The following is a 27,498-nucleotide window of genomic DNA, read 5'->3' as shown; positions in this document are numbered from 1 at the left end:
TTATAAGGTTTTTTTGATATCAAGGATAGTTCATCTTTGAGGTCTTTATCTTCTGTAGTGATGAGAGAGGCTCTATTTTTTAGTATGTGTACGATGCTTAGTTTCTGAGAAATGTGGTCTGAAGAAGTGAAGTGCAGGTATCACCCTGTGTTGGTTGGTTTGTGATTGACTGTAAGGCTGATGCGTCCATCCATTTGTTTCTTAATTAAAGTATCCAGAAATGGTAACTGTTTTTCTTTCTCAAGTTCTAATGTGAATTTAATTTTGTGATGGAAGGAGTTGATCTTGGTAAGAAAATCAAACAGATCCTTTTCTGTGTTTTTCCATACAATGTAAATGTCATCCACAAAGTTCACAAAAATGGAATACCACTATGCCCTATAGTTGATGAAATTAATTCTCCCACTTATTTATTATCGAAACACCTTGCAGGTCTCCTTAAGGCACACATCTGTAATTCAGATACCTACATAAGAAATTCACAACATTTCATTGAAAAATTAAGTAACATCTCGATCTCCAATACAGACCTTTTTTGCAAGCTTGGATGTTACATCATTATTACAGATATTCCAGTAGATGAAGTAATCAGTATTTTGAGAAACCTCTTCCCTCAAGACATTACTTCTCCTTTCCATCATTGCTTAAAATCTAATTTCTTCCTATGAAATAAAACGATTTACCAACAATTAACAGGCCTTGCAATGGGCAGCCCTCTTTCACCCCCTTGTGCGGATCTCTTTATGGAGAAACTTGAAAGTGAAATTTTATCTCAAATAGACCCTAAACCCACAGTGTGGTGGAGATATGTGGATGACATTTTTATTGTATGGAAAAACACAGAAAAGGATCCGTTTGATTTTCTTACCGAGATCAACTCCTTCCATCACAAAATTAAATTCACATTAGAACTTGAGAAAAAAAAAACCAATTACCATTTCTGGCACTTTAATTAAGAAACAAATGGATGGACGCATCAGCCTTACAGTCTATCGCAAACCAACCAACACAGGTCAATACTTGCACTTCACTTCTTCACACCACATTTCTCAGAAACTAAGCATCATACACATGCTAAAAAATAGAGCCTCTCTCATCACTACAGAAGATAAAGACGTCTTCTTCTGTTTTTTGTAAAAAATACAATTGTATTCAGTTCTTCCTTCATTAGTTTTAGCATTTAAGTTGTTTTACATCTATTTTTACCCAGAAGAAGAAGAAGCCAAACAGCTAAGTTGGTGAAACTTGTCGGTATTTTCTTACTTAGTTTCAAATAAATTTGACCTATATAAACCCAAATTGAAGTCAATCTCTCCCATAGTTCTTTTGGTCAAAAATAACTTTTTATCATTAAGAGATTGAACATATTTAAGTTCACTATGAAGATTTTAGGTAAGTAACACTTTAAAATTTAAATGTTAATTCTGGGTTTTCATTTTTATAATTTTGTTCTCTTCTAGTTCTTTCTTATATATCTCCCATTTATTATTTGCATTAATACGTTTTCATGTTACTGTTTTGTTGCTTTATATGCATGATTTCTGCCATTTCCTTTATTTCCTGGGAATGTTGTGCATGGGCAGGGAATCAGTCTTTTCATTTTATTATTTCATTTATTTTTATTTTTCTTAAATACACCAAATAGATTACAGTGAACCTTACACTATAACTATTTTTCTTGTCTTTAGAGGCTCTAGATAGTGAGTGTCCTGTACCATGATAATGCTATACTACAGACTTCGGATGAATATAAAGACATGGTAAGTAACAATAACTGAGAGAGTTATGGACTATTCACTCCAGTTCTGATACTGCACCCAGTGATTTCCATTTACATGAACAATGTCCATATATGAACAATCCACTCAGGAGGAACAAATGAAAGTTAGAAAAATAAAAACATTTACTATTCATCAGATCTCCACTCTACACAAAACTAGAAATACACCAGGGAAAAGACACTGATCTTTACTGTTGTTTATTTCAAACTAACATTCAGCTCTGGTAAGAGAAAAATTACTCCAAATGTATATACTAAAGATATAAGTTATGAAATACTTGGAATATTAACTGCATATTATAAGAACACCAAGCAATGGTGCAAAGCTGGCTACACTTATCCTTTCTAACCTTTTTTATATAACTTATTAATAATGCAATCTTCTTCCTCTATGCATTTATCCCACTTCCAAGCAGGGTCTGTGTGTTACATTTGATGCAAATTTGTTAGTACAACCCCCCCCCCCCCCCAACTGGCCTGTCACTGAGCTTACCACTGGGGGGGGTATATTTTTGACTGTATTAGTGTGTGGTCACAGGGCCGGTTTGCCTGTTCTAAGGGACAAAAACCCTCTACTTCTGTATGAGACCAGCTAACTCACCTTTAGTTGAAAAAGATCAGTTCCTCACATCATTGACGGGAATCGAATCCAAGTCTTTCCAACCAAAAGGCTTCATCTATCCCAACTGAGCTACAGAGTCTCTTTATTAATAATGCAATACAGTAAAGTAATAATGATAAGTGACAGACATCCCTTTTATAAAATATGCAGATGGCATTGTCATAACTGCAGACATAAGACATCTTATAAAAATATAAGATGTCAAGAAGGAAGTTAATCTAAAGACAGGGTAAAGATACCCTAAATGGAGCTGAGACACAGACAATTAGAAAAGATGCTGAAAAAGAAAAGAAGTAAAAATAACTCAGATAACAGAATAAATAAATAATCTGAACATAGATTTGCTGATATCACATCAAATTGAAATTATACCATAACAATTAATCATACAATATCAGTTGATTGAATAATGATGACAAAATTGTAAAAAAATATGAAAAAGTAAATTGCTCAACAACTTGAAACTAATCATTCAGTCATTCTCACTATCCTGTGTAGAGCTGAGAAAGCCCGAGAAAATCTCTCTAGAAAATTAATAAAACATATTGAACATAATTCGAAACAAATAAGATATGAACGACATAGATCACATACAGTAGTGGGCAACATGAGGGGGGGGGGGAAGGTGCCCAGGTCCCAAAAAAAAAGGAAAAATCACTAAAAAGTTTTCCAAAAATCATTTCCCAATTAAAATTAATTTTTTTATTTATGTTGTGTCGTGCCTTCTATTTCTATACTACTTATGAATTAGCAGTCACATAAGGTGGGAATACCCTATAGCTCTTGGGAATCACTGGCTGCTGTGAACGCAAGGTGAACGAAGTAGTGCTCTGGTGGACCGAGCACTATGTTTGCCCGAGCCGGACCAGAGAGGAGATCACTGCAGATGCTCAGTCATAGGTCGTATGCAATGCGTAGTGTCTATTCTCAAACAGTCTACTCCACTCGCCCCCAAGATTAAATCTTGAGTGCCCCCCCCCCCTCCAAGATTAAATCCTGAGTGCACCACTGACATTACCTTGATAGACCTGTGATTTCAGTCAGGATTTCTCCATGACTGCAGGTCGTAAAGAGTCCAGCTATTCCTGTCTTGGGCCTTTCTTCTCCATTTTCTTCCAACTTTTTTAATCATTGGGTCTTCCAGATTTCCTTTTGGTATCGCTCGGATACCAGTTTGTCTCTCATTCTGGCGAGATGTCCTGCCCATCTTCTTTCACTGTTGTAGATTGCTTTTATTATATCCGTGACTCCAGACTTCCTGATTTCTGTGCGTCTTACGTGGTCTATTTTGTTTATATTGCACATTCTTCTTTCTATTGCACATTGAGTTGTTATTAAGCTTTGTTCTTCTTTTAAAGTTCTGTTCCATGTTTCACTGCCATAAGTTAATGCTGGTAAGATGCGACTATTGAAAAGATGGGCTCTTATTTCTATATCTATGTTTTGGTTGGTAATTGTTGATTTTATTTTGTTGAAGGCTATCTAAGCAGCTCTTTTTCTCCTTGCTATTTCATTTGTTATATGATTATTCATTTTTATGGACTGGCCGCAGTTTTTTCAATGATGTGAGATTCTAGAGTGATTGTATGATCTTTACAGTATTTGTTTTTCATCCATCTTGTTTTGTCTGGGTGTATTTCCAATCCAATTTTTTGGCAGTTTTGGCTTATGTTATTCAGCACTGATTCTAAGAGTTTGGGTGAGTGAGATATTAATACCACATCATCGATGAATAATAGGATATTTAACATTTCACCATCTTTTCCATCTTTCATGTCAATTTTTCGAATGATGCTGTCCAGAGTAGATGTGAAGAGATTAGGTGATAAAATATCGCCCTGACGTATTCCTCTACTTAAGTTAATTTTAATCGGGTGATTGAGTAGGGTGATATTTGTTGTGCCTTCTTTGTAGATATCTTTTATGAGTTGGATGTTGCTTTTTCTACGCCTTGGAATACTGCATTATGCTCAACAGTGTCAAATGCCTTTTTAAAATCTATAAAAAGAAGACAAAGTGGAATCTGGTATTCTCTGCATCTTTCTGTTAGCTGAGTAATAGTTTGAATGTGATCTATTGTTGAAAAGCCTTTTTTGAAACCGGCCTATTCTTTGCAGCTATTTTCATTGATGGAGGTTTGTATTTGGTTTAGGATGACTCTGGCGAATATTTTATATGTGTGTGCTAATAGACAGATGGGTCTGTAGTTACTGATGTCTTCTTTATTACCTTTTTTATGCAGAATTATGGTCTTTGATGTTTTCCATTCAGTAGGTACTTTCCTTAATTGTATATATCGGGTAAACCTTTCTGCTAGAGCTTTAAAGAGTATTTGTCCACCCATTTTTAATTCATCAGATTTTATACTATCAATTCCTGGTGATCGGTCATTTTTCATATGGTGGATAGCCATTTTTACTTCTTCAGGTAGGACAGATGGTATTTCCAAATTTTCGTCTGGTACTGGAGCTGTGATTACTTGTTTAGATGAGTAAAGGTTCTCACATAAAACGATTTTACTATTTTTTCCATTTCACCTCTGTTTGTGTGTCTGTTTCCTTGATTGTCTATGAAGGCTGACGGTAGTGGTTGCTTTAGATTTATTTCTTTTTCTACTTTTTTTAGGCTACTGCGGTTTCTGCCAATTTTGTTGTTCTATATATGTTATAGCTGTCTTTGATATTCTGCCTCAGTTGTTTACAAATAATTTTGTAAACATACCACTGACATACAGTATGGATAATATCAAACAAGTTGGAATAGTTCAGTCAGAATGCATCCAGGTGCTAGATGGACAAATATACAAGGATCACAATCCAAAGGAAAATGAGAGATCTTGCAAGAAAAGAGCAAATGGTGGATCAATATCCATGAGAGGCTCAATCTGCCCTAGGACAAAAAAATTTTCATTTCTTTGGATTAATGAAGGAACATTTGGATGGCAAGTAACATGCAACTGATGTTAATGTGTAGCACACACTCATTTGCTGATTAAAGATACCCGACATAGATTTCTTCTACATCTAGAGAGAGATTCCCTGGGGCTGTAGCATGAAAAGTGTATCGGCATCTTTGGTTAACTATGCAGAAAAATTGTGCAGTGGATTTGTCACATATGCAAATATATTAGAATAAAGTTCTTTAAATAAGAGCACCTGTTACCTTTTTTTCTGATATACTCTTATCAAGAATAAACAAAATTAACTCACTTGTGCAGAAGCATTCAAGAGTCCTGCAGTTGTACCTTCATTAACAGGATATGTTATTTCAGCACAATATTCAAATCCTACAGGAAGGTATCCTGTCATAAAAAAACTGTGAAAAAGAACATTTATTTAAAACACAAATCTAAATACACTATGTAAATACAGTAATTCAATTTTCTGATGATGTCATTTTGTTGAAAGAACATGAATAAGGCAATTATTCATCACAATAAAAAAAAAAAAAAAAAAAAATCAAACACCTAGATATAATAATGCCATTAATCATCATCCAATTCCTGACATGTACCCTCAGGAATGTACAGGATATTATGATGGTACTACATGAAAAAGTTACATCATTACTAACTTCCTGTTCAACAATTTTCTTTCCAAATTAATCTGTTGTCTGTCAAGACTAATATCATCAGATCTTATCAGATTATATTTTTCTCTTCTTAGCACTTTTTATTGCATCAATCCACCTAGATCTTGGTCTTCCTCTAGGTATTTTTCCTGCCATCCTGGCAAAGAACATTTATTTTGCTAACTTTTCCTCTCCCATTCTGTTTAAGTGACCATACCACCTAGGATTAACTCTCCTAATACATTCCTGAATACTAACAATGTCAAGTTCTTTTCTAATATCCTCATTTTTAATATGATATTGCCATTGATGCTATCTGATTTCTAGTTTTTGATCAAGTGTTTTATTTTATTTATTGAAAACATCCCCAGAGACAACTCTCCCTCATTTATTAAAAATTCTCTTCACTTTAAAACATTAATAAAAAATCTAATCCTGATGACATGGTCAGTTTTGCCATTTTTTATGTGATTCCCCATTCACAAAAGGTTGTAGGCCTAAATTTTATTAATGCCATTAAAAAGCTAGATATTATGAAAGTTTTTGCTCCAACATTTCAGTTATAATTCTTGGTTAAAAGCTATAATACGATACAGCTGTTATCATCACCATCATCTACTAGTATTCATCAGTGATAATGATAATATAGATATAGATAGGCTTAGATGTTGTTGGTTATACATAACAATGCTTCACAGTATAAACACCTCCAAGAGAAATGACTAAAAGGCTAAAGTCTTATCATGCCACACCACCCTGGATATATGGGGTCCCTAAAATTTAACCTAATACTTTCCTTCATCCAATACTTGACGGCATAGACAGCCCCACCTATATTCATCCAAATCACTCCCCCACACCCACAGGCATCTCCCCATTGATTAAAAATTCTTTTTACTTTAAAACATTAATAAAAAAATCTAACCTGGACAGATTCTGACACCAGATCAGCTTTGACTTTATTTTATTTTTTTATGTGATTCCTACTCATGAAGAGTAAGGAAGCAAGGGAGAGTAATGAAGGCGAGATTGAAGTTATGAATGAAGAGGTGGATAGCATGAGTATAGAGAATAAGAGAACAAGATTAACAGGGATCTTTCTTTAATAGCAATTTCCTCATCTATTTAATTTCATTATTGAAGCATGATGAAAAGAAAGTGCTAAACAGTTACAAAAATAATATATTGGTATACAAAATTAATGGGGGTGCTAAGAAGCCCTTTAGGGGTAATTACTAAAGAAAGGTTGAGAAATACTGATTTGGACTATCCTGGGGTCTACTTGCAAACTTTTCCTATTTTGGACAAACAGGAAGAACTGCCAATATCCATCTGGAGGAACACATTAACTATGTCCACTACCTGCACAATATATCTGTTCTAGAGTAGTAGACCATGGCATGGATTTGATCACTGGATTCAATGAAGAGAAAAACCTCCCTTTTATACAGAAACAGATATAAATTGGAGCAACTAGTTCTAGAATCTGCACAGCATTACAGCATTCACCATCCAAATCTGAACAAATTCAGTTGCTTCACTTTACCTAAAATATAGGCGACTTATTTTGAGACACTCAGTGAGTTTCCATTACTGCATCCATAAAGGAGATGCCAGTTAGAAATGTAGAATTCTGCTTTTCACACTCTGTGTTTGCCTTCTTGCTATTGTGCTGTGTGCACATGCTTGGTTGTATTTCTTTGTGCCCATGAAGATGCCTTAGTGACCAGGGTGAAATATTGGCATAGCAATTTATTAGCTAAATAAATTTAGTTAGTAATTATTATGTCTAGACGTGATTTTTTCCATTAAACTTCAACATGACTGATAATCAACATTTAAGTATTCATACCAAACCAATAGCAGAATCATATGATTTCCTTCCTTTCTCCATAAATAATGAATTAAACAGATACCTGAACACATCTCCCTAACTTGATTATAATAATCCATTACATCTTATGAAACTACTGTTGAAGGATTTTGATTGAATTTGATTATACTGATTATAATGATTTACATCCTATGAAGCTACTGTTGCTAATGCAAGTTGTTCTTCTCATTTAAATTATCTAAATGTACATGCAAAGCCTTTAGTCATACTGATAGGAACATATGAGCAAGGATTTGTTCCTTAATCAACTGCATTTTACTGATACCAATCATTTTTGGACAAACTGAATCTATTAAGCCATATATGCTCATCTCTTATTTCTAATATGAATAATTATAATTAAAAACAACTTGTATATGTTAAGAATATTAGGAATCCTACGAGTGTTTCAGACAAAACAATAATAAAAAAAAATTATAATTGTAAATAAACTTTAATTACTCAAACAGAAATCCAGTGAAATAAAATTTTTGAATCAGAAGATAACACTTACCCTAACAAAAAAGATATTAAGTACAGCAACCACAGCTTGTTCAAATGTAGAATCAATGTATAACCAACCATACAGACTGCTGTCATTATGTACACCACCAAAGTAGTTTCTCTGAAAGATTGTTTTCATTTATATCATTGATGCAATTTAAGAAAATTAGTTTTATGTTTAAATAACTAAATTTTAATGCTACAGATGGCAAACAAGATGATAACTTGTTTATTATATAAACTAATACATGTTTTCTATAAGTATCAGAATTATAAACATTTTAATTTTAGTATCATCATCAAATTCCTGTCATGTACCCTCAAGGGGTGTACAGGATATGATAGTACTACATGAAAAAAATTACATCATTATTAATTTCCTATCTACAATTTTCCTCCAAATCAGTCTGTTACTTGTCAAGACTCCAACATTATCAGATCTTATATTTCTATCGTCTAAAGCATTTTGTACCGTATCAATCCACCTATATCTTGGTCTTCCTCTGGGTCGTTTTGCTGCCAACCTGGCAGAGAACACTTGTTTTGCTAATCTTTCCTCGCCCATTCTGTTTAAGTGACCATACCACCTAAGATTAGCTCTGCTAACGCATTCCTGGATGCTGACAATGTCAAGTTCTTTCCTAATATCCTCATTTTTACTATGATATTGCCATTGATGCCATCTGTTCATGCCTATAATCTTTCTCAGGACTCTCATATCTGCGGTCTCTAGTCTTTGGTCAAGTGTTTTACTTCTGACCCAGCACTCAGATCCATAAGTTAAAACTGGTTTGAACACTGTCTTGTACACAGCTAATTTAGTGTTCCGACTGATTTCTCTCTTATTCCATATGAATTTATTCAATTGACTTCCCACCATACCAGCTTTGCTGATTCTGTTGTCTATTTCTATATTTAATTTACCATCTTCAGTAAAAATCGTGCCTAAATAGCTGAAATGTTTTACTTGTTCCACAGGTTCTCCATTCACAACACAGTTGACATTTTCAATGATTCTGCCTATTTTCATTGTCTTTGTCTTTTTATTGCTAACCTTCATACCATATCTATTACAACAGCTATTCAATTTAGTCAGAGAATCTTGCAGACTTGTAGCAGATTTATTTCGAAGTATAACATCATCTGCATAAAGCAAAGAGCTGACATTAACATCTCCAATTTTGATATCATGTTTAATACCACTTTCCTTCATAATGTGATCCATATAGATAATGAATAAGGGGATAATGTACATCCTTGTCTGACACCAGGTTTAACATTAAACCACCTTCCTGTACTTCCTTCAATTCTAACTGCTGACTTACAACTCAAATAAAGACAGACTAAGTATTATTTGATATAATGCCCCATTGACACCATATAACTGAAGCGTATTGAATAGCTTCTCTCTTGGCACCTTGTCATATGCCTTTTCCAGATCGACAAAACTTAAATACAGATCTTTGTTATATTCCCATGCTTTCTCGACTATTTGTCGTAAAGTGAAGATCTGATCCTGACAGCCTCTATTTGGCCTGAATCCAGCTTGTTCTTCACCAAGCTTTTCTTCCACAATTCTTCTCAACCGTTTCTCAAGTATACTTGCATGGATCTTGCCAGGAACACTCAGTAGGGAAATACCTCTGTAATTCTCACATGCAGTTTTATTTCCCTTTTTATATATGGGTACTATGAGAGCTCTACTCCAATCATCGGGAATTCGTCCCTCTGTCCAGGCTTTCTGAACTATGCAGTGCAGCCACTGTAAGACTCTTATGCCACCATACTTCAGCATTTCTGGTTGAATATCATCTACTCCTGCTGCCTTTCCACATTTCAAGCCTTTGATGGCTTTTTCTACTTCTAGTATGGATATGTATTCCTGACTGCATGCCTGGTCAGTGTTTTTTACCACTGTGCTGTCATCACTGCTTGTTTCATTTAGCAGATTTTCAAAGTAATTACTCCATACTTCAAGGATATCTTTTTCTCCTGTTTTCATGTCACCTTTATCATCTCTAATTCCTTTTACAGCACTCTTTCCTCCATTCCTAAGCTTCTTCAACAACCTCCAGAATATTTTGCCACCTTCTTGATATTTATTTTCTATATTCTTGCCAAAGTCCTCCCATGACTTTTGTTTAGCTAGTTTTACACAGAGTTTAGCATTCTTGCATTTGTCTCTATATTCTCTAAGAGCACAAGCTGACTTATTTGACAGGAACTTTTGGTATGCTTTCTTCTTTTCCTTCACTGCCTCTTTAACTTCCTGTGTCCACCAGGGAGTTCTGATTTTTTTATCCTTACAGATAACCTCACCACATGCCTCTCTGGCAGAATCAATCAATGTTTTCTTCAGAGTTTGCCACTGAATCTCCAAGGTTTGATTCCTGTTCTCAAACTCTTTCATTTTTTCTTCAATAATCTTTGTGTATTTTAGCCTACAGTTCACATCTGAGAGCTGCTCAACTTTTATTTGCTTTAAAACTTTCTTACATGTTATTCTTTTCAATATGAAATTCAATTTTATCCTGCTCAAGACTAAATAGTGATCACTTCCAATTTCAAATCCTCTGTACACTCTGGTGTCCTGCACCAGGGAGAAGACATCACTATCAACAATAACATAGTCAATGAGACTTTTCTTATTCCTAGCCTCTTCTCTCCATGTGAATTTGTGCACATTTTTATGTTGGAACATGGTGTTAGTAATAACCAGTCCATGTCCTGAGCAGAAATCCAACAGATATTTGCCATTATTATTAACTTTGCTCTTTTCTCGAAAGTTTTACAAAATATTTTTGTATGTCCGACAATCATTTCCTACTCTACTATTTATATCCTCAACAAGGACCAGCTTTTCCTATTTCATTGTGTCAGTTGCTTTTTCTAAAGCCTCAAAAAATTCCTCCACTTCTACCTTAGTAGAACCTTCTGTGGGACCATAGGCACAAATAAGTCTCATTGTCCAGTTCCCCATTCTCATATTTGCCCACATTACTCTACTTGAGACTGACTGCCATTCAAGAAGATTAGCCTCGTATTTTGTGTTGAATACTATGGCTACTCCTTCTTTTCCTTGATTGTCATTGCCTGAATATAACATTTTGTATTTATTGCTCAGAAAGATCTCAGCAGTTTTTGTCTTTTTTGTTTCAGTCACCCCTATTATGTCGATCTGGTACTTATCTAATTCCTCAGCTAGCTCCATTTCTTTGCCATTCAGGCTTCTTACGTTGATAGTACCGATCTTTAACTCTGGTGATGTTGAGTTGGGGTTTATTTTCAGATTTGTTCCAGTAGCTGACTTTTCACTGTTCGCCCTGGTTCCCTGGCAAAAACAACGGGGCCTTGTTTAACCGGGCGACGCCCCAGCCGGCATGAAATTTTGTCATGTTGTGCCATCATTCTATATTTTGGTTTAACCAATAAGAATACAATTTGGTCGGCTAAATCCCAAATTGCCAGCCCATCCTCGTCCATTCAGTATCCAAGTAGATACCCAACAGGGTGCACCACGAGAAGGTGAGGATTGGACATTAGGTCAGAAGCCCTGGTCGGTTCTCCACATTCCTTTAAAGGCTATGTGAGGTCTCCTCTCAGTTATACAGCTTTGACCCTTAAGCACCCCTTTTAATTTTATACTGCAAAGTTAAAAAATGGTTCGGTTTTGCACTCTTTCCATTGTGATTTTTTATTTTTAAATAAAGATTTTTCCCAGACAAAATAGCAAAGTATCATACATTACAGAATATGTAATCTACTGGACTTTTTAATGAAGAAGTCAGACTCACTACTTACTAGTTCCCTTCTGCAGAAACTAGTGCTTCAGTCATGTAGTAAGAATGGCACATTCCGTTTGGATGGAAAGATCTGGGTTTGAATCAGGATGCCAGGGACATTCATTAGGGTTTTTCAAACTGAAGGTAAGTTAGGCCAGCATCTTTTAGATGGAATAGAATTTGTTTCACAAAACAAAGAAACCTGATGGAGAGCATGCGTGCCTACACACACAATCCAAATGAAATTTTGATTATGTTGGTTCACATGCATGTAAAATGACACTGTGTTCAAGATATGTTTGCTTTACAATTTTAAAAAATGCAATTTTTAATGAAAACATAACTTCAAGCTGAACAACTCATTTATTTACAAATGTCCCACTCAAGGAAACTTTAGAGCTAATCCAAGCTAAATTTTCTCCCGATATCTCAGCCTTATTTCAGTTCACAATGAACTCAGGCTATTTCGTTTGGCAGGGAAAATTCTACAAACAAATAGAGGGGACAGCCATGGGTTCACCACTCTCCCCACCCTTGGCCAATTTATTTATGGAGACCTTTGAAGCCTTAGCCTCTGCCCCACAAAAACCAACCATATGGCTTCACTACGTTGATGATGTGTTCGCTATTTGGCCACATGGCTCTGAAATACTCCTCTTCTTCTTAACACACTTAAACAACTAACACCCCAGAATCAAGTTCACCCTGGAAAAAGAGGACAACAACAGCCTCCCTTTCCTAGACACACTAGTCACCCGCCAGCGTGATGGAACCTTGGTTTTCTCAGTTTATAGAAAACCCACCCATACAGGTAGATACATTCACCAACAATTCCCCCCCCCTCACAACAATATGGAGTGGTGAAAACACTATACAACAGGGCTAAACTAATCTGTTCTAATGACATGGCCCTAAACACTGAACTAATTCACATCCTCAACACTTTCTCAGCCAATGGCTACCACCCCCCCAAAAAAATATTAAACTTACAAACCACAGCCCCCCCCCCCTTCCACAACAAGGATCACTCTAAATCCATCACCATTCCCTACATCCGAGGCACCTCGGAAAAAATTATCAAAATCTTAAAAAAAACATGACCTGACCTCCTGTTACAGGCCATACAGAAAATTGGCATCCCTTATCTGCTCCACTAAAGACCAACCACTTCCCCTAGACCTACCTGGTGTATACCAGGTCCCTTGCAGTTGTAAATTGTCTTACTTTGGCCAAAAAGGCAGGACAGCGAATATCAGAATTTCTGAACACAAGGACTACATCCATTTTCACAAGTACAGCCATTCTGGTCTTGCAGAGCATGCTCTGGATACACGCCACAGAATACGGTGGAAGAAAGCTACAGTAATACACCATAGCAAATACATATTCGAAAGACTATTTATGGAATCAGCCTCAGCCCTAAGAAACTCTCCAAACTTCAACAAATTTGGTTGTATGCAACTGCCCCAAATTTGGGAGGCTTACATCAGCAGACCTTCAGCCCAACGACCAAGAACACCTACTTAACCCACTAGAAGGCACCATCAGGACTTTTAGGAGAACAATAGCTTCATCTCTTCATTCTCGGTTACTGTGTTGTATTGCCTATGTGTATGTGCCTTTTTTTGTAAGTTCTTTTTGAAGATGGAAACGTGACGTTGCCGAAATATCGGAAATATTTATTAAAGTGTAATTTAATTTATATTCGTATCTACGTTGTTCAATTCCTTAAGTGATTTAGTAATGCATAACCAACGTATAAGCCTGTCTACAAGAGCCATTTCCTTTATCTAACTCAGCTGTTACTCTATTATAAAAAGAGTAAATTACTAAGGTATGACCGACCTGTCACAAAGCCATTTTGTCCCCTCTTACAGTATCATATTTTTATCCATCCATTCTTGAATTCTCTTTCTGATCAATTTTTCCAGTACTTTTACCACCACACCTGAGATAATGATTGGTCTATAATTTGCTACTGCAGTCTTAGAACCTCCCTTATGCAAGGGAATTATTTTATCCTATTTCCACTCCCTTGGAACTCTACCAGAGCTGAGACTTAAATTAAAGAGCCTATTCAGAGACCTTGTCAGTTCCCTTGCACATTCTTACAAAACCCAAGCTGATATCCCATCTAATCCCACAGGTGTATTTACATTGAGATTCTGCAACATCTTAAGAATCTCTAATTCATTCACCTCTGTTCCCACATCAATGTTTGTCACATGTGTTACAGCTACGTGGACATTGTTCAAAAGCCATTCAACAGAAGCAATGTCTAAATGTGGGAGTAAAATGGATGAATGAATAAAGAGATTAAGCATGAAATCTGGAAGGAAGGTGAGTTGGTTGGTAAGGACAGAAAAATGTGGAGTATGAGAAGAAATGCACAAATCACGCTAAGAAAAATCCTAGTGAGTTTTTTCGATATGTAGCAAGTAGAAGGAAAAATGATCCTGGGAGGATGATGCTAGTTGATGACATTGACAGATTGGTAACCAGTGCAGAAGATATAGCTGAATTATTCAATAATCAGTTTATCAGCATATTTCATCCTCATGAAGGCAGCATCAGGAAATGTTGAAGCGTATGGCAGAGGAGGAACTAATGGTGAATCAGCAAGAAGTATATAAGGAATTAAGTAAACTTGATGTTAATAAGGCAGTAGGATTTGGCAGGGTGAGTCCCATTCCTTTGGGATGGGACTCAATAAAGGAGATATATATGTATTTGGATTTTTTAAAGGCCTTGCCACATGACAAGGCAGTAACTAAAGTGGAACAGATGAGATTAGGTAAGAAACTAGTAAGTTAGATAGCTGATTGGCTGTCAGATGGATATCAGAAGTTTGTACATGGAAGAGTGGTATTCCAAAGGAGGAAGGTCACTAGTGGGGAGCCATAGGGATCTTTTTTGGGACCATTATATTTTGGGATTACTGTGCACAGATTTCGTCACCTGATTTTCAGGGGGATGAGAAGTATTGGAGAATCCAGAAAAGATTTACTAAGTTAGCATTAGTTTTATGGAATGTCAGATATGAGGAGAGATTAAGAGAATGCAACTCACAGAGCCTTATGAATAGAAGAAGAGGGGATACGATTGAGACATATAAGTTGGTGAGAGGTTGTTAAGAGATTAATGTGGAGAATATATTTCATAGAGTACAGGGAGGCAAGGGTAGATCTAGAGGCCATCCATGGAAGCTGTAAAAGGAGCATGTGACAGGGAGAGTGATAAGCAGGAGAGTGATTGGTGAGTGGAATACATTGCCTGAAAGTGTGGTAAGTACAAAAACTGTGAATAGTTCAAGGCATGGTTTGATGATCTTTTGGCACAGTGTAGACCTCCCATGATGAGTCCTATGACACCATGGAGGTCATATAATAATAATTATTATTAAGCTGAACCTCCAGGGAGTCAAGGACTCATGCAGGAAGGCCACATATCACATGCACCAACTGTCTTACTTGTTTTTTTTTTTTTTTGAATTCATCAGCACTGCTGGGACACACACACATAACATCCAATGACAATCCATTTCAATCATGCACCACTCTAAGAGAAAAATCTAGATTCCACTCCTTATAAAATTCATTCTCAGTTTACAAGGATGCCCTCTTGTCCTTTCCCCACCCCCTCCATAAAATAAAAAAATTCTATCAACTGAAATTCTTATGACCCTTTCAGAAGTTTGTAAGTCTCAATCATATCATCTCGCTTTCTCCTGTTTGCTAGTTTCTACAGCCTACAAATTCTCAATCTGTCTTCATAATCAGTATTCCACAATCCTGATATAATTTTTTGCACTCTTCTTTGCACTCTCTACACTGCATTAGAATCACAACAGGAACCAGCAGACCAGACCTACGAACAATAGTCCAAGTGATGTCTTATCAAGGACTTGCAAAAAGGCAAAATGACATCCTTATCTTTACATGTTAAAGATAATTTCAGCATTGCAATTATCTTTTGAGTTGTATTTGCAATCTTTGCTATGTAGCTCCTAACTTCAACTTACTATCTACTAACACTCTAAGATCCCTAGCCTGATCAGTTTCTTCTAGCATAATCCACCAACATAATACGACATAGGATATATAATCATGCCAAAGTGCATAACTTGACCTTTAGTGACATGGAACTGACAGCATTTTACATGCCTACAATTCCAGCCTATTCAAATCATTCTGCAAGTACTACATATCAGCCACATTCCTGATTACATACCTATCTTTTCATCATCAGCAAATAGCTATATGCAGCCTGTTAAATTCTTCCAATGTCATTAATGTACAAACTGAATAACAGTGAACCAAGGACTGATCTTTGTGGTACACCATTGGTTACCTTCAATTTTGCAGATGCACATCCCCCATATACCAATTTTTGATATGTCAGTCAGCTATCCTGTTATCGATGCTAATATTTTATAATTCAAACACATATTCTCCAATTTATGCAACAGTCTTCCATGCTGTATTCTGTCAAAAGCCATTGCAAAATCCAAAAGTATCCATTTCCAAGGAGAATGGTGTATCCATTCCCTCTTATCCAGCTAAATGGTAATATTATTATAGAATGTGAGCAAGTTGCTAAGAGATGACCCTCCTTTAATAAACCCATGTTGTTCATTGCAAAGTAGAGATTCACTCTCAACCCATTTCTGAATGCGAGCCCTAACCTGCATTTTCAAACTCTTCACCACCACTCCTGAGATATTGATAAGTCGATAGTTGGATACATCAGTCTTTGTACCAGCCTTGTGCAATGGGATTACCATATATTCTTTACACTCCTACAGAATTGTCCCTGTTCTGAGACTCAAAAAATTTATAGACTGATTAAAGGAATAGCTAGTTCAGCTAAACATGCTTTTAGCACTTGTGCTGATATTCCATCAGTCCCTATTGCTGAATTCTTATTCAGTTTATGCAACAACTCTAATACTTCCTCCTCCTCCTCCTCATACATCTGAGTTTCTTCATTCGGTGAAGAGGTAGCAGTGAACTGAATGTTGCATACACCAGGTTCATAGCTTTTAGCAAAATGGGCACTAATTAGTTGAACGACCTCTTCTGAATCTGTCACCCTCAACACCATCTGCATTCAGTAGAGTTTATTCTTTCATATTCATTCTTTCTTTTACTTGCAGCATATCGCTAGAATTCTTTGGGGTTATCTTTGGCTTGCAGTTTCTTTTCATACTCAGACTTGGCATTCGTAAAACAGTTGCGATTCTTCTGGCCTGCTGCTTATAAATTCCATAACAGACATCATCCTTATGCAGATGATATTCCTTCCACATCATCCTTTTCTTACAAATTGCTTGCTTGATAAGATTACACATCCATTTGACTCCTAACCTATTTATTCTTCGAATTCTCAGGACACGTTCTGATACTGCATCATTTAAGTATTTTTTATATGTTTCATACACTCTTGATATATTTCCCATACAACAATCGATACCATTGAGGTGAACTCAGTTGGTCATTCACATCATTAACATAGTTATATAACATTGTCGCTCTTACAACCTTTTCTTACCATTCCTCCCATTATAATTTAGTTTCCTTGACTCTGTGTGTTAAGTCTCTTATCAGTTATGAGTTTTTCAAGACTCCTGATACCAAACACATTCAAGTGTAAGTTGTCCCTCTTATACAAATCCAATCTTCTCTCAAATTCACTCCACACATTCATTCCTCCTACACAGCCTATGCACTGAATTGTTTTGTTATCATAGCCAGGCTTCTTAATTAATTTTTATCATATCAAGGTAATATACCAACCATTTTCACTTTCTCACTTCTTCCAACAACCCTTTCATATACTCCCTCATATTGAACTTATCACTTGTTAAGTCATTAGTACTTACTACAATTATGATCTCCTTTACCTTTCTTTTCTGTTTTTCAATTGCATGTGCTATGTTTTTAATTTTTGCTCTGGGAAAATTTGAAGTATAAACTACTCATCAACAGTATGCTTTATGATAGAGTCAGCATACTAAATAATATCCTTCTTTTTTGCAATCAACGTTACTTACCTGATTTTCATTCCTTACTAACCTAATTCCATGCTTTGTTGTTTCTTATTCTGCTGCTTATTTTTCTTTTCTTCCCTATGTTTATTCAAATGCTGCTCACCTTTCTGTAATTCCTGCATTTTCTCTCTAATAATCTGCTTTAACTTCACTATTTTGAAGATTAATTCATTTTCAATAACCTCCTCAGTGGGGCAAGCCTTCTTATTCTTGACTTCTCTGCTCTTCTTAGTGTTACATTTCTTGTGCATTTTTGGCACCATTTTAAACTATATTTAATATCACAATATCTTAACAAAACTATGTTATAAAACACTAAAATGTACTAATATACTATAAAACACTAATTTTCTAAGGGAAAATCACAATAAAATAGATAAAAATCACTAATTTTACAAGAGTGTTAAATACACTGACCAATCACAATGTAGCCTCAAGCCCAAACCTCAATAATAATAATAATACATCTAGTTTAGTGTTTTGACTAAATTCTCTTACTCCACATAAATGTATTCTGTTGATTTCTTACCATACTATTGTTGCTAATTCTGTTGCCTATTTCCATATTTAATTTGCCATCTTCACTAAAAATAATGAGTAAACAGCTGAACTGTTTCACTTTTATCCTGTTGGTTTCCCATTCAGGACGCAGTTCATGTTTCAACATTCCTGCCTATTTTCATAGCCTTTGTATTTGTATTGTTGATTTGATTTTCATATCAAATTTATTACAGCATTTATTCAATTTAGTTAGGAAATCCTGTAGACTTGTATTAGACTTGCCTGATGGACTGCATTTGAATGGTTTTGGAGTTAGATATTTGGAGAGAGTGTTGTTAAAGGTTACAAGTACAAAATCGGGTAAACTAGAAGTATTGGGGTGGGATGGGGTGAGGGAATCCCTCACACTTATTTGTCTCAGCTATCCCTGAGACAAATAAGTGTATGAAATGATACAGTTTCAAATTCTGAATGGGTTGGCAATGATATTATGCAGGATTAACCGTGAGCCCAAGTAGATGCTGAAATGCATGTACATGAATGCCAGAAGTATCAAAAATAAAGAAGAGAATTGGAGATATCTGGTACTCTGGTGGGCATGTGAACAATCTGTGTAAGGTCATTTGTGGTGACAAATGTCTCAACATCTCTACCCATCTGGTTTGTGCAGTTAGAGAAGGAAAGCCAGTTGGTATTGTGAACATTAAAATTGATGAGGAAGATAACCTTACTGATAGGAAAGTTGTACTGAAGGACACTAAGAGGATAGGAAGTCAGAGTTCAGAGGAGGTTGGTGATATTGGGAGAGAAATATTATTATTACAGGCAACTCCAAGGAGTCCTTAGACTCATCGAGGGAGGCCCTAAACATCATGTCAAGAACTATCCAAAATGTGCACAGTATCTATCATACTTTGAACTCATTCACAGTCATGGCACACACAACAGACTCTGGCAACCTATTCCACTCATTCACTACTCTCCAAGCAAAAAACCTAGTTCTAACACCCTTGCTAATTACACTCTTACTCAGTTTCCATGGTTGGCCCCTACTTCTTCCACCAACACACCTATTCTGAAAAATTTCCTCTGAATTAATCTTGTAAAAACTCCTTAGTAATTTGTATGTCTCAATCATATCACCACTTTTCCACCTATCAAAAGTTTTTGTAACCCACAAATCTTCAACCTGTTCTTGTAAGGTTTATTCCATAGACCTGCTACAATCTTGGTCGCTTGCCTCTGGATCCTCTCCACCTCATCACCAAGAAATCCTGGCACTCAGATCTGCACACAGTAGTCAAGATGGGGTCTTATCAAAGCTCAATAAAGAGAAACAATAACCTGCTTGTCTCTGTTCATCAAAGTATTCTTCAGTAACCAAGTGATCTGATGAGCTGCTTTAGAAACTTTTGATATGTGCCCCCTAAACTTTAACTCCCAAGTCTCTGACTTTGTCAATTTCCTGAAGTACATATGGTATACAGCTGGTAATCATTTCACCTCAAAATGCATAACCTTACACTTTGCCACATTAAACTGATCTCCATTCTCCTTTGACCAGTCTGCCAATCTATCCAAATCATCCTGCAAAATTTTGACATCTATATTAACTATTGCTCTACCTGACTTTGCATTATCAGCAAATAACTGAATAGTTTCTCTCAGTTCCAATATAGTTAATAAACACATTAAACAGTAGCGGTCCAAGAACAGAGCCCTGGGCATGCCACTAGTCACAGGTCTTCTTTTGGACTCTACTTCTGAATAAACTACTCTCTGATAGCTCTCCATCAACCACTCTCCTATCCATCTCACCAACCCTATAGTCATCTCCATGTACTGCAGTTTACTGATTAGAATTCCATGTGGTATTCTTGTCAAAGGCCTTTGCAAAGTCCAGCAGTATATCAGTGTAAACCCATTATCTTTATCCAACTCAGCTCTCACTGTATTGTAAAATGTGAGCAAGTTACTGAGGTATGACCTACCTTTTACAAAATCCCTGCTGCCCCCCCTCCATACAGTATCCCATTTCCATCTATCCATTCCTGTATTTTGCTCTTGACCAACTTATCCAATACTTTGACAACATACATAGACAGCATATGTATTTGACATAGTTGGGCAGAGAGGTTTTCACTTGAAGAAGATAACAGTCAAGATTCTAAGGTGAATGCTCACTATATAGAATGCTAATGTTGCACATATGCCAAGGTTGCATATGTGCATATCAAAAGATATGCACATATGCAACCTTGAGCTGGAAGGAATTGAAGAGTGTGTACTTGGGGAAGTTGAAATGGGTAATTCTTGGAGAGGCTGAAATTGGGGTATCTGTCAAGCAGGTAGGATTTTGAAGAATGAAGGTAAAAGTGGACACTGTTGAGGTTGGAGCTAAGATCACATATTTGCAAATTGGATCTGGAAGTTTTTGTAGGGTTTATCATTGACCAAGTAGGTAAACCAATGTTTCCTTTAGTTTTGAAGTTCGCTACTGACAGCACTCCTTTTCCACATTAGTATTCCTATTTTGTAGTCTATGTTCCATGTTTTTTTTCAACTTTGTCATTTTTCTTCAAGTTGTTGGCTTTGTTCACATTGGCTGAAGGTAAGTTTAGACCAGGCTCATATACATGATTGGGGAGAAATGACTTTGAGATTGTTGACAGTTGCTATTAGTTCTGATGCACTCACCAATGTGTCACAGGTCTGAAGTGTAGTATTTGGTGATTTCTCTGCAAACAAAACTGGATTTTTCTATTAGTATGGTGATGTTTTCCTTCAGCATATCATCGTTTTCAGTGTGAAGGTTGAGCATAATGGCATTGTACTTTTTTTCTTTTCGACCTTGATTGAGTCATGCACCATCGACACGATGAGACTACAATCAGTGCTTCAACTATTTTATGTCGAAACACTGATCGTAGATCATTTTAAGCTTGTCTTCAATTGATTTCATTCTATTATTATTATTACTACTGCACCCTTCATGAAGTCAGCAGACTCATTGTGAGTCATTCAACTGACAACATATTTATCATACCAAATCTTAAAATCCTTAATACTCCTTGCATTAGCAACATATTCTGGTAATGCATTCCATTCACTGACAATTCTCCATGTAAAAAATTGAAAACTGTCAGTGAATTCTTCACCACATTCTTACATAACTTCCAGGATATTAACTATTAACCCTGGCCTGACCAGCCAATCTCCTCTCATACTGCATCTTTTTTTTTCTTTACCATGTTTATCACCTTCCTAGTCTGCACTTTATACCTTTCATGAATCCGATCACCAATTGCATTGTACCTCTTGAATAGCATTTTCTTTTCCAACATAGCTTGCTTGATTTCACTGTTCATACATTTCACTCTTACTCTATTTATTCCCTTAACCCTTGATATGCAGTTATACATTGCTTGTGTCAGATACTACCTTCTGAATTTCAATGCACTGTCAATATCTTTTCTGTTCAACTCATCTATCCAATGCAATGATGCTAATTGACTACAGAGCTTCCCATAATCACCCGCTTTTATATTTCCACATACATCCATTTTTGGCAGCAACCTTTTCTTGTCTCATCACTTCCCAAACAAGTACCTCATGATCACTCTCGCCAACCAGCAGCAGTGTCAATACCTCATTAACAACTACATCTTGTGAGGTTATCACCAAATCCGAAACATTAAAACTTCTAGTTGCTTCAGTCACATGCTGCTTAAGATACTTATCTCTCAGAAATTCAACAAACTCACTCTCCTTGTTCTCATACACAATTCCTCCTTCCATTTTATATTCCTGTAATTAAAGTGTTCCATCAGGATCACCTTTTTTTACATGTCAAACCAATTTGCCTAAACATTTCACAATCAATATTCTCTACATTCCCTGGCTTATAACAGAATCTCATCAGATATACTAGTCTGTTAATTTCAACTTCACACCACACAGATTCAAAATCTGTGGAAGTACTATCAACTTCCACACTTTGTGGACACAATTCCTCTGCAATCATTAACAGCACCCTCCCCCCTCCTCTTTTCACATTCCAATCCTTCTGGAAAATTATATATTCTTCCATTTCTATTCTTGACATCACATCCTCCTCAGACAACCAAGCTTCACTTATTCCAATTATCTTTGGGTATACTGACTCAATCAATGCAACAAACTCAGCTGTCTTGTTTTGAATATTGTTTACATTTGTGTACAAAACATAATAATCTCTGTGTTTCTGAGACCATTCTATCAGCACAAACATTCTCTATTCTAGCTGCTATACCACACCTCTCTCTTCAGTCTGACCCTTCCTTTTTCTCTGATCCTGACACTCTGATTTCCATTCATACCTGTCTCTTCCTCAACTTTATGCATTCCATTACCTTGTGCTGATGCAACCACATCTTCAACCTCGTATCCATCTTCCTCTTGTCATACAATCCATTTAAGCTGTGGTTCACAAGTAGACACTATCATTTACTACATTAACCTCTTGACTCTGTGCCTTCTCAGAACACAATAGCCTTTCTAAATAAATGCCCAACACCAAACCCATTCAAATGCAATCCATCAACTTTAAACTATTCCAACAATCCTTTACAAATGCCATTTTCCTTCAAATTCACTCCATAAATTTACAAACTGAACCCCTTTGCCTCACACAACTCAGACATCTTACTATTCATTATCTCTGCTCTCCTTCTCAATTCACTATTGTCATATCTGGGCAACACACTATATTCCTTTACCTGCTGCAACAACTTCGTCTCTCTTGACATTCTTTTTTTCCCCAACTAAGTCATTTGCCCATGACTACCACTAATTTTTATGCCTGCTCTTTCCTTTTCTGCAATGCATCAGTTATTTGTTTCATTGTACCAGGAAAGCATGTTTTGTGCACTTTATTAGTCATCACACCTCTAATGATTGAGTCGCCATATAATGATATAAAATTATCTTTTGACTCTTTCTTCGCAATACTAACTTCCTCCTCATCAGCCAATCTCTTCTTTAAATGTTTAATATAATCTTCCAGATGTTTCATTTCACTTTTCATTTTCACTAACTCTTGCCTAAGCTCCTCTACTACTACTGTCCTGACTCTTGCTCAAATTTCTAATTACTCTAATCTATCAACCGACTTTTCACATATTGTTTACCTTAACAGTCCATAAATCTTTCTCATTTTTTGATGCATACGTGAAGCAATTTTCACAATTGCATCCACTGGGAAAAATCCAAGGCAGAACTTGATCTTCATGCTGAAGCTTCCTGTGCAGCTGACATGCACTTTTTTACGAACACCAGTTTCAGAAGCAGAAGAAGTGAGAACAAAACAAATAGCAAAATATGATATAAACAAACAAAAATTCTGACAACAATGAACACTCGTATTCAGACTGAAAAAAATTCAGCACAATTTATGATAAAAAAGCCACACTATACACTATTTCAAAACACATTTTTCAGCATAGCTTGAGACATTAACAATGCATTTTGTAGGAGAAAGTTTTGTCAATAGCAGTAAGACACTGCTCCAAGCTTTTGGTGCATTTTTCTAAGTTCAGGAACATTCTTTTTTTTACTGAAAGGAGGCACAGTGGGAAGAAGAAAGGCTGAGTTAAAATTCAAAAGTAGTTAATATGCCAATTTCTCAATTTTTATGCAGTGAGCACATGACCATTAGCATCAAAAATCACATAGCAGACTTTTAGGTGTCTGTAATGTCTAGTCTACAGCTGTGACAGTATCTTTGGATTTATCAGTGTTGGTCGGCTGTGCTGTGTGTTAGGTTAGATATGCCCGGAACACTGTCTTCACAGGGCTTTGTTCAGCTATCTATCTTTGCTTCTGCAGAAGACATTGGTGGGCACTTGGCCAATATTATATGAATAAAAACTATTATTGAATACTTAAAGGGTACTTGTGGGTTTCTCAGTGGTATTAATCCTTTTAAAAATTGCTGCTGTGCTTTTACTAAGGAAATTTATTTAGGAAATTACTTTTAAAAATGATAAGCATACATTTAGGTCAACTTATTCCAAAATACCACCAAGTGGCAATGAGTGGAATGCATCATAGCTCTGTACTAGGACCACTACTACTTTTTAATTTGTATGTTAATGATGGGCCTCCTTAGCTCAGTTGGTATAGACCAATCCCTTTGGTCGGAAAGACCTGGATTCGATTCCTGTCCAAGATGTGAGGAACCTTTATCTGGTCTCTTTCAACTCAAGTTAAGTTTAGCGAGTCTTATATGGAGGTCAAGGGTTTTTTCACCTGAAAACTCAGGTTTTCCATCCCTCAGAACAGACAAACTGGCCCTGTGAATATGCATCTACAGATATAGGACACTCCTGGAATAAGGATTGACCAACCTATAACCGTGAGATTTTCAGTTTCGAATGCCTGCGTGGTGAGGTGTGGGTCTATGCATGAGCTTAAATCAGGATGATGTTAACGATACAGGGAATTATTTAAGGGTGGGATATTCAGCTGTTTGCTGATGATGTAAAACTGCAGAGGGCAATAGATGATATAGGTGATGTAGATATCCTGCATGATGATTTAAATAAATTGATGTTCTGGGGGTGAGGGATAATGGTTGTCAAGTTAATTATGCAAAATTTAATTATGCACTTAGGATGAAAAGATTACATACTGTGCATGTAATCTTTTTATGTAATTTTATAATGTACTGATGATACTAGATTGCAGGAATTGATGAAGCTAATGATTTATGGGATCATGGTGGACAGAAAGTTGAAGTTCAGAGGACATATCACAAATAGGTCAAGGGATTACTTAGAAGTTGAAAAACACACTACCAGGGAAATTATTATCCCTCCTTATAGAACCCCTTAGGACTACGATTCAACCACATCTTGACAGCTGTGTACAGATTTATTCACCTGGATTTCTTGGGAATCAGGAGGTGGTGGTGGAGCAGATAAGTAGAATCCTTCCAATGAGGATAAATCGAATGTGTGTAGGTTGCAAAGTTTAGTTGATAAGCAGAAAAGAGGGAAATCAGATAGAAACTTATAAGTTATTAAAGGGATTCTATAAGGATGAGATAGGGATCATCCCTGGCGTTTGTGTAAGGGGTGTAAGGTTAGTAAAGCTGTGTAAACTAGATTTTTTTTTCTTGGAGAGCAGTGAATGAGTTTAAGGAGAGGTATATGTATTGTGTGTATAAAGGTTAGTGTTGATCTCCTACAGCGAGTCTTCTGACTCCATGCGGACACCTGAATATTAATAATAATAACTATATGGTAGACTGCTGTGATGCCATTTTGGCAAGGCTAAATCCTATATATAAAAAACTCAATGAATGCTGATTCCTCCTTGCTCCTTATTAAAATAGGCTCATTTATGATTCCTGCTCTTTATTAAAAAAAAAAAAAAAAAAAAAAACTGAGGTCTTAAACAACATGTTTTTTCCATAAATTCTAAATCTGTTCTTTCAGCATCTGTTCATTACACAAAATCTTTTCAGTGGAAAGGTGTTTTCTCAAGTATGACCAAGAGGATGCTATTATCCTTCTCCCAAACTGGATGGCAGGTCTCTGTATGAAAGCCTTTGAATCTCCAGCATTAAATGATTTGATTTGTCACAGAAATGATATGATTAGATAAATATTAACAGCATTCTCTAGCAATATGTAAATGCTGTTGACAGGCTTTTATAAACTTCATAGACTTCTTGAGTCACTACTAATTATTCAGTTTACAATGGAGCTTGAAGGAAGACAAGCTCCACTGTAATTAGTATGTCCATTGTTAACATTTTAATTACAAAGAACAGCAAGTACTCAACATTCTTAGTATTGTGTAAAGATGAACCCACAGAGGTACTAGTAAGGCAAGGCAAACTATACCTAAAGTCAGAAATAGTAAATAGTTAAAAACATTAAGTGCACCATGGTGATAGTAAAGGATCCTATAGCACTGGAAGAACACCAAGATGCAAAGATGTTACACTGCCCCTACATCCTATCTTTGCAATATCATGGATTAAAGGTTTCAGGAAGGTCCTGCCATTTATTATTATTATACGGCCACCTTCATGGAGTCTGAAGACTCATTGCGGGAGACCCAATCTATCCATACAATCTATCATACCTCTCCTTGAACCCATTAACAGAAAAAGCACTTACAACTGACTGTGGCAACCCATTCCACTCATTCACCACTCTCCAAGCAAAAACTGTAGTCTTCACACCCCTACTGACCCCACATTTATTCAACTTCCAGGAATGACCCTTGTTCTGGTCATTCCCAAATGCTGAAACATTTCCCTTGCATTTATCCTATAAAATCCTTTGACTTAAATGTTTCTATCATATTCCCTCTTTTTCTCATATCAACCAACTTTTGCAATCCACACACCTTCAATCTATAATCATAGGGAACATTCCACAGGCCACTCACCATCTTGGTCACTTGCTTCTGAATCCTCTCCACCACTTCCACATCCCCAAGAAACCCGGGGGACCAGACTTGAGCACAGTGACCTAGATGTGGGTGTATCAAGGCCTTATAAAGAGGAATTACAACTTCCTTATCTCTACTTGTTAATGTGTTCTTCACTAGCCAAGTAATCTTATGTGCTACCTTAGCAATATGTCCTCTAAATTTTAACTCTCTGTCTACCACCATCCCTAAATCTCTAGCTTCAGCTATTTCCTGGAGTACAGTGCCATCAATGAGATAAACTGCTTGTAATCTACTAATCCCAAAATGCATAACTTTACAGTTCTCGACATTAAACTGACACCCATTAACTTTTGCCCAAACTGACAGCCT

The 27,498-nt window shown here is 36.3% G+C and overlaps 1 protein-coding gene across 3 annotated transcripts in view; it reads right to left on the bottom strand.

The window, feature by feature from the left end:
• LOC150093134 (choline/ethanolamine transporter flvcr2a-like) overlaps nucleotides 1–27,498 on the bottom strand; it is a 203,069-nt gene that overhangs the window by 22,278 nt on the left and 153,293 nt on the right. For all 3 annotated transcript variants that reach the window (XM_090413323.1, XM_090413325.1, XM_090413322.1), the window contains exons 8-9: nucleotides 8,360–8,470; nucleotides 5,612–5,717 (exon numbers count right to left, since the gene is read on the bottom strand). In XM_090413323.1, the coding sequence (XP_090269449.1) occupies nucleotides 5,612–5,717; nucleotides 8,360–8,470 (217 nt within the window). The remainder of the gene's footprint in view (nucleotides 1–5,611; nucleotides 5,718–8,359; nucleotides 8,471–27,498) is intronic.

This window comes from Typopeltis vanoorti, chromosome 24 (assembly GCF_054136105.1).
Source record: "Typopeltis vanoorti isolate ZY-2024b chromosome 24, IOZ_Tvanoo_1.0, whole genome shotgun sequence".
NCBI classification, from domain to species: Eukaryota; Metazoa; Arthropoda; class Arachnida; order Uropygi; family Thelyphonidae; genus Typopeltis; species Typopeltis vanoorti.
The sequence above is the reverse complement of the archived record's forward strand: the minus strand, read 5'-3'. Positions and strand labels throughout refer to the sequence as shown.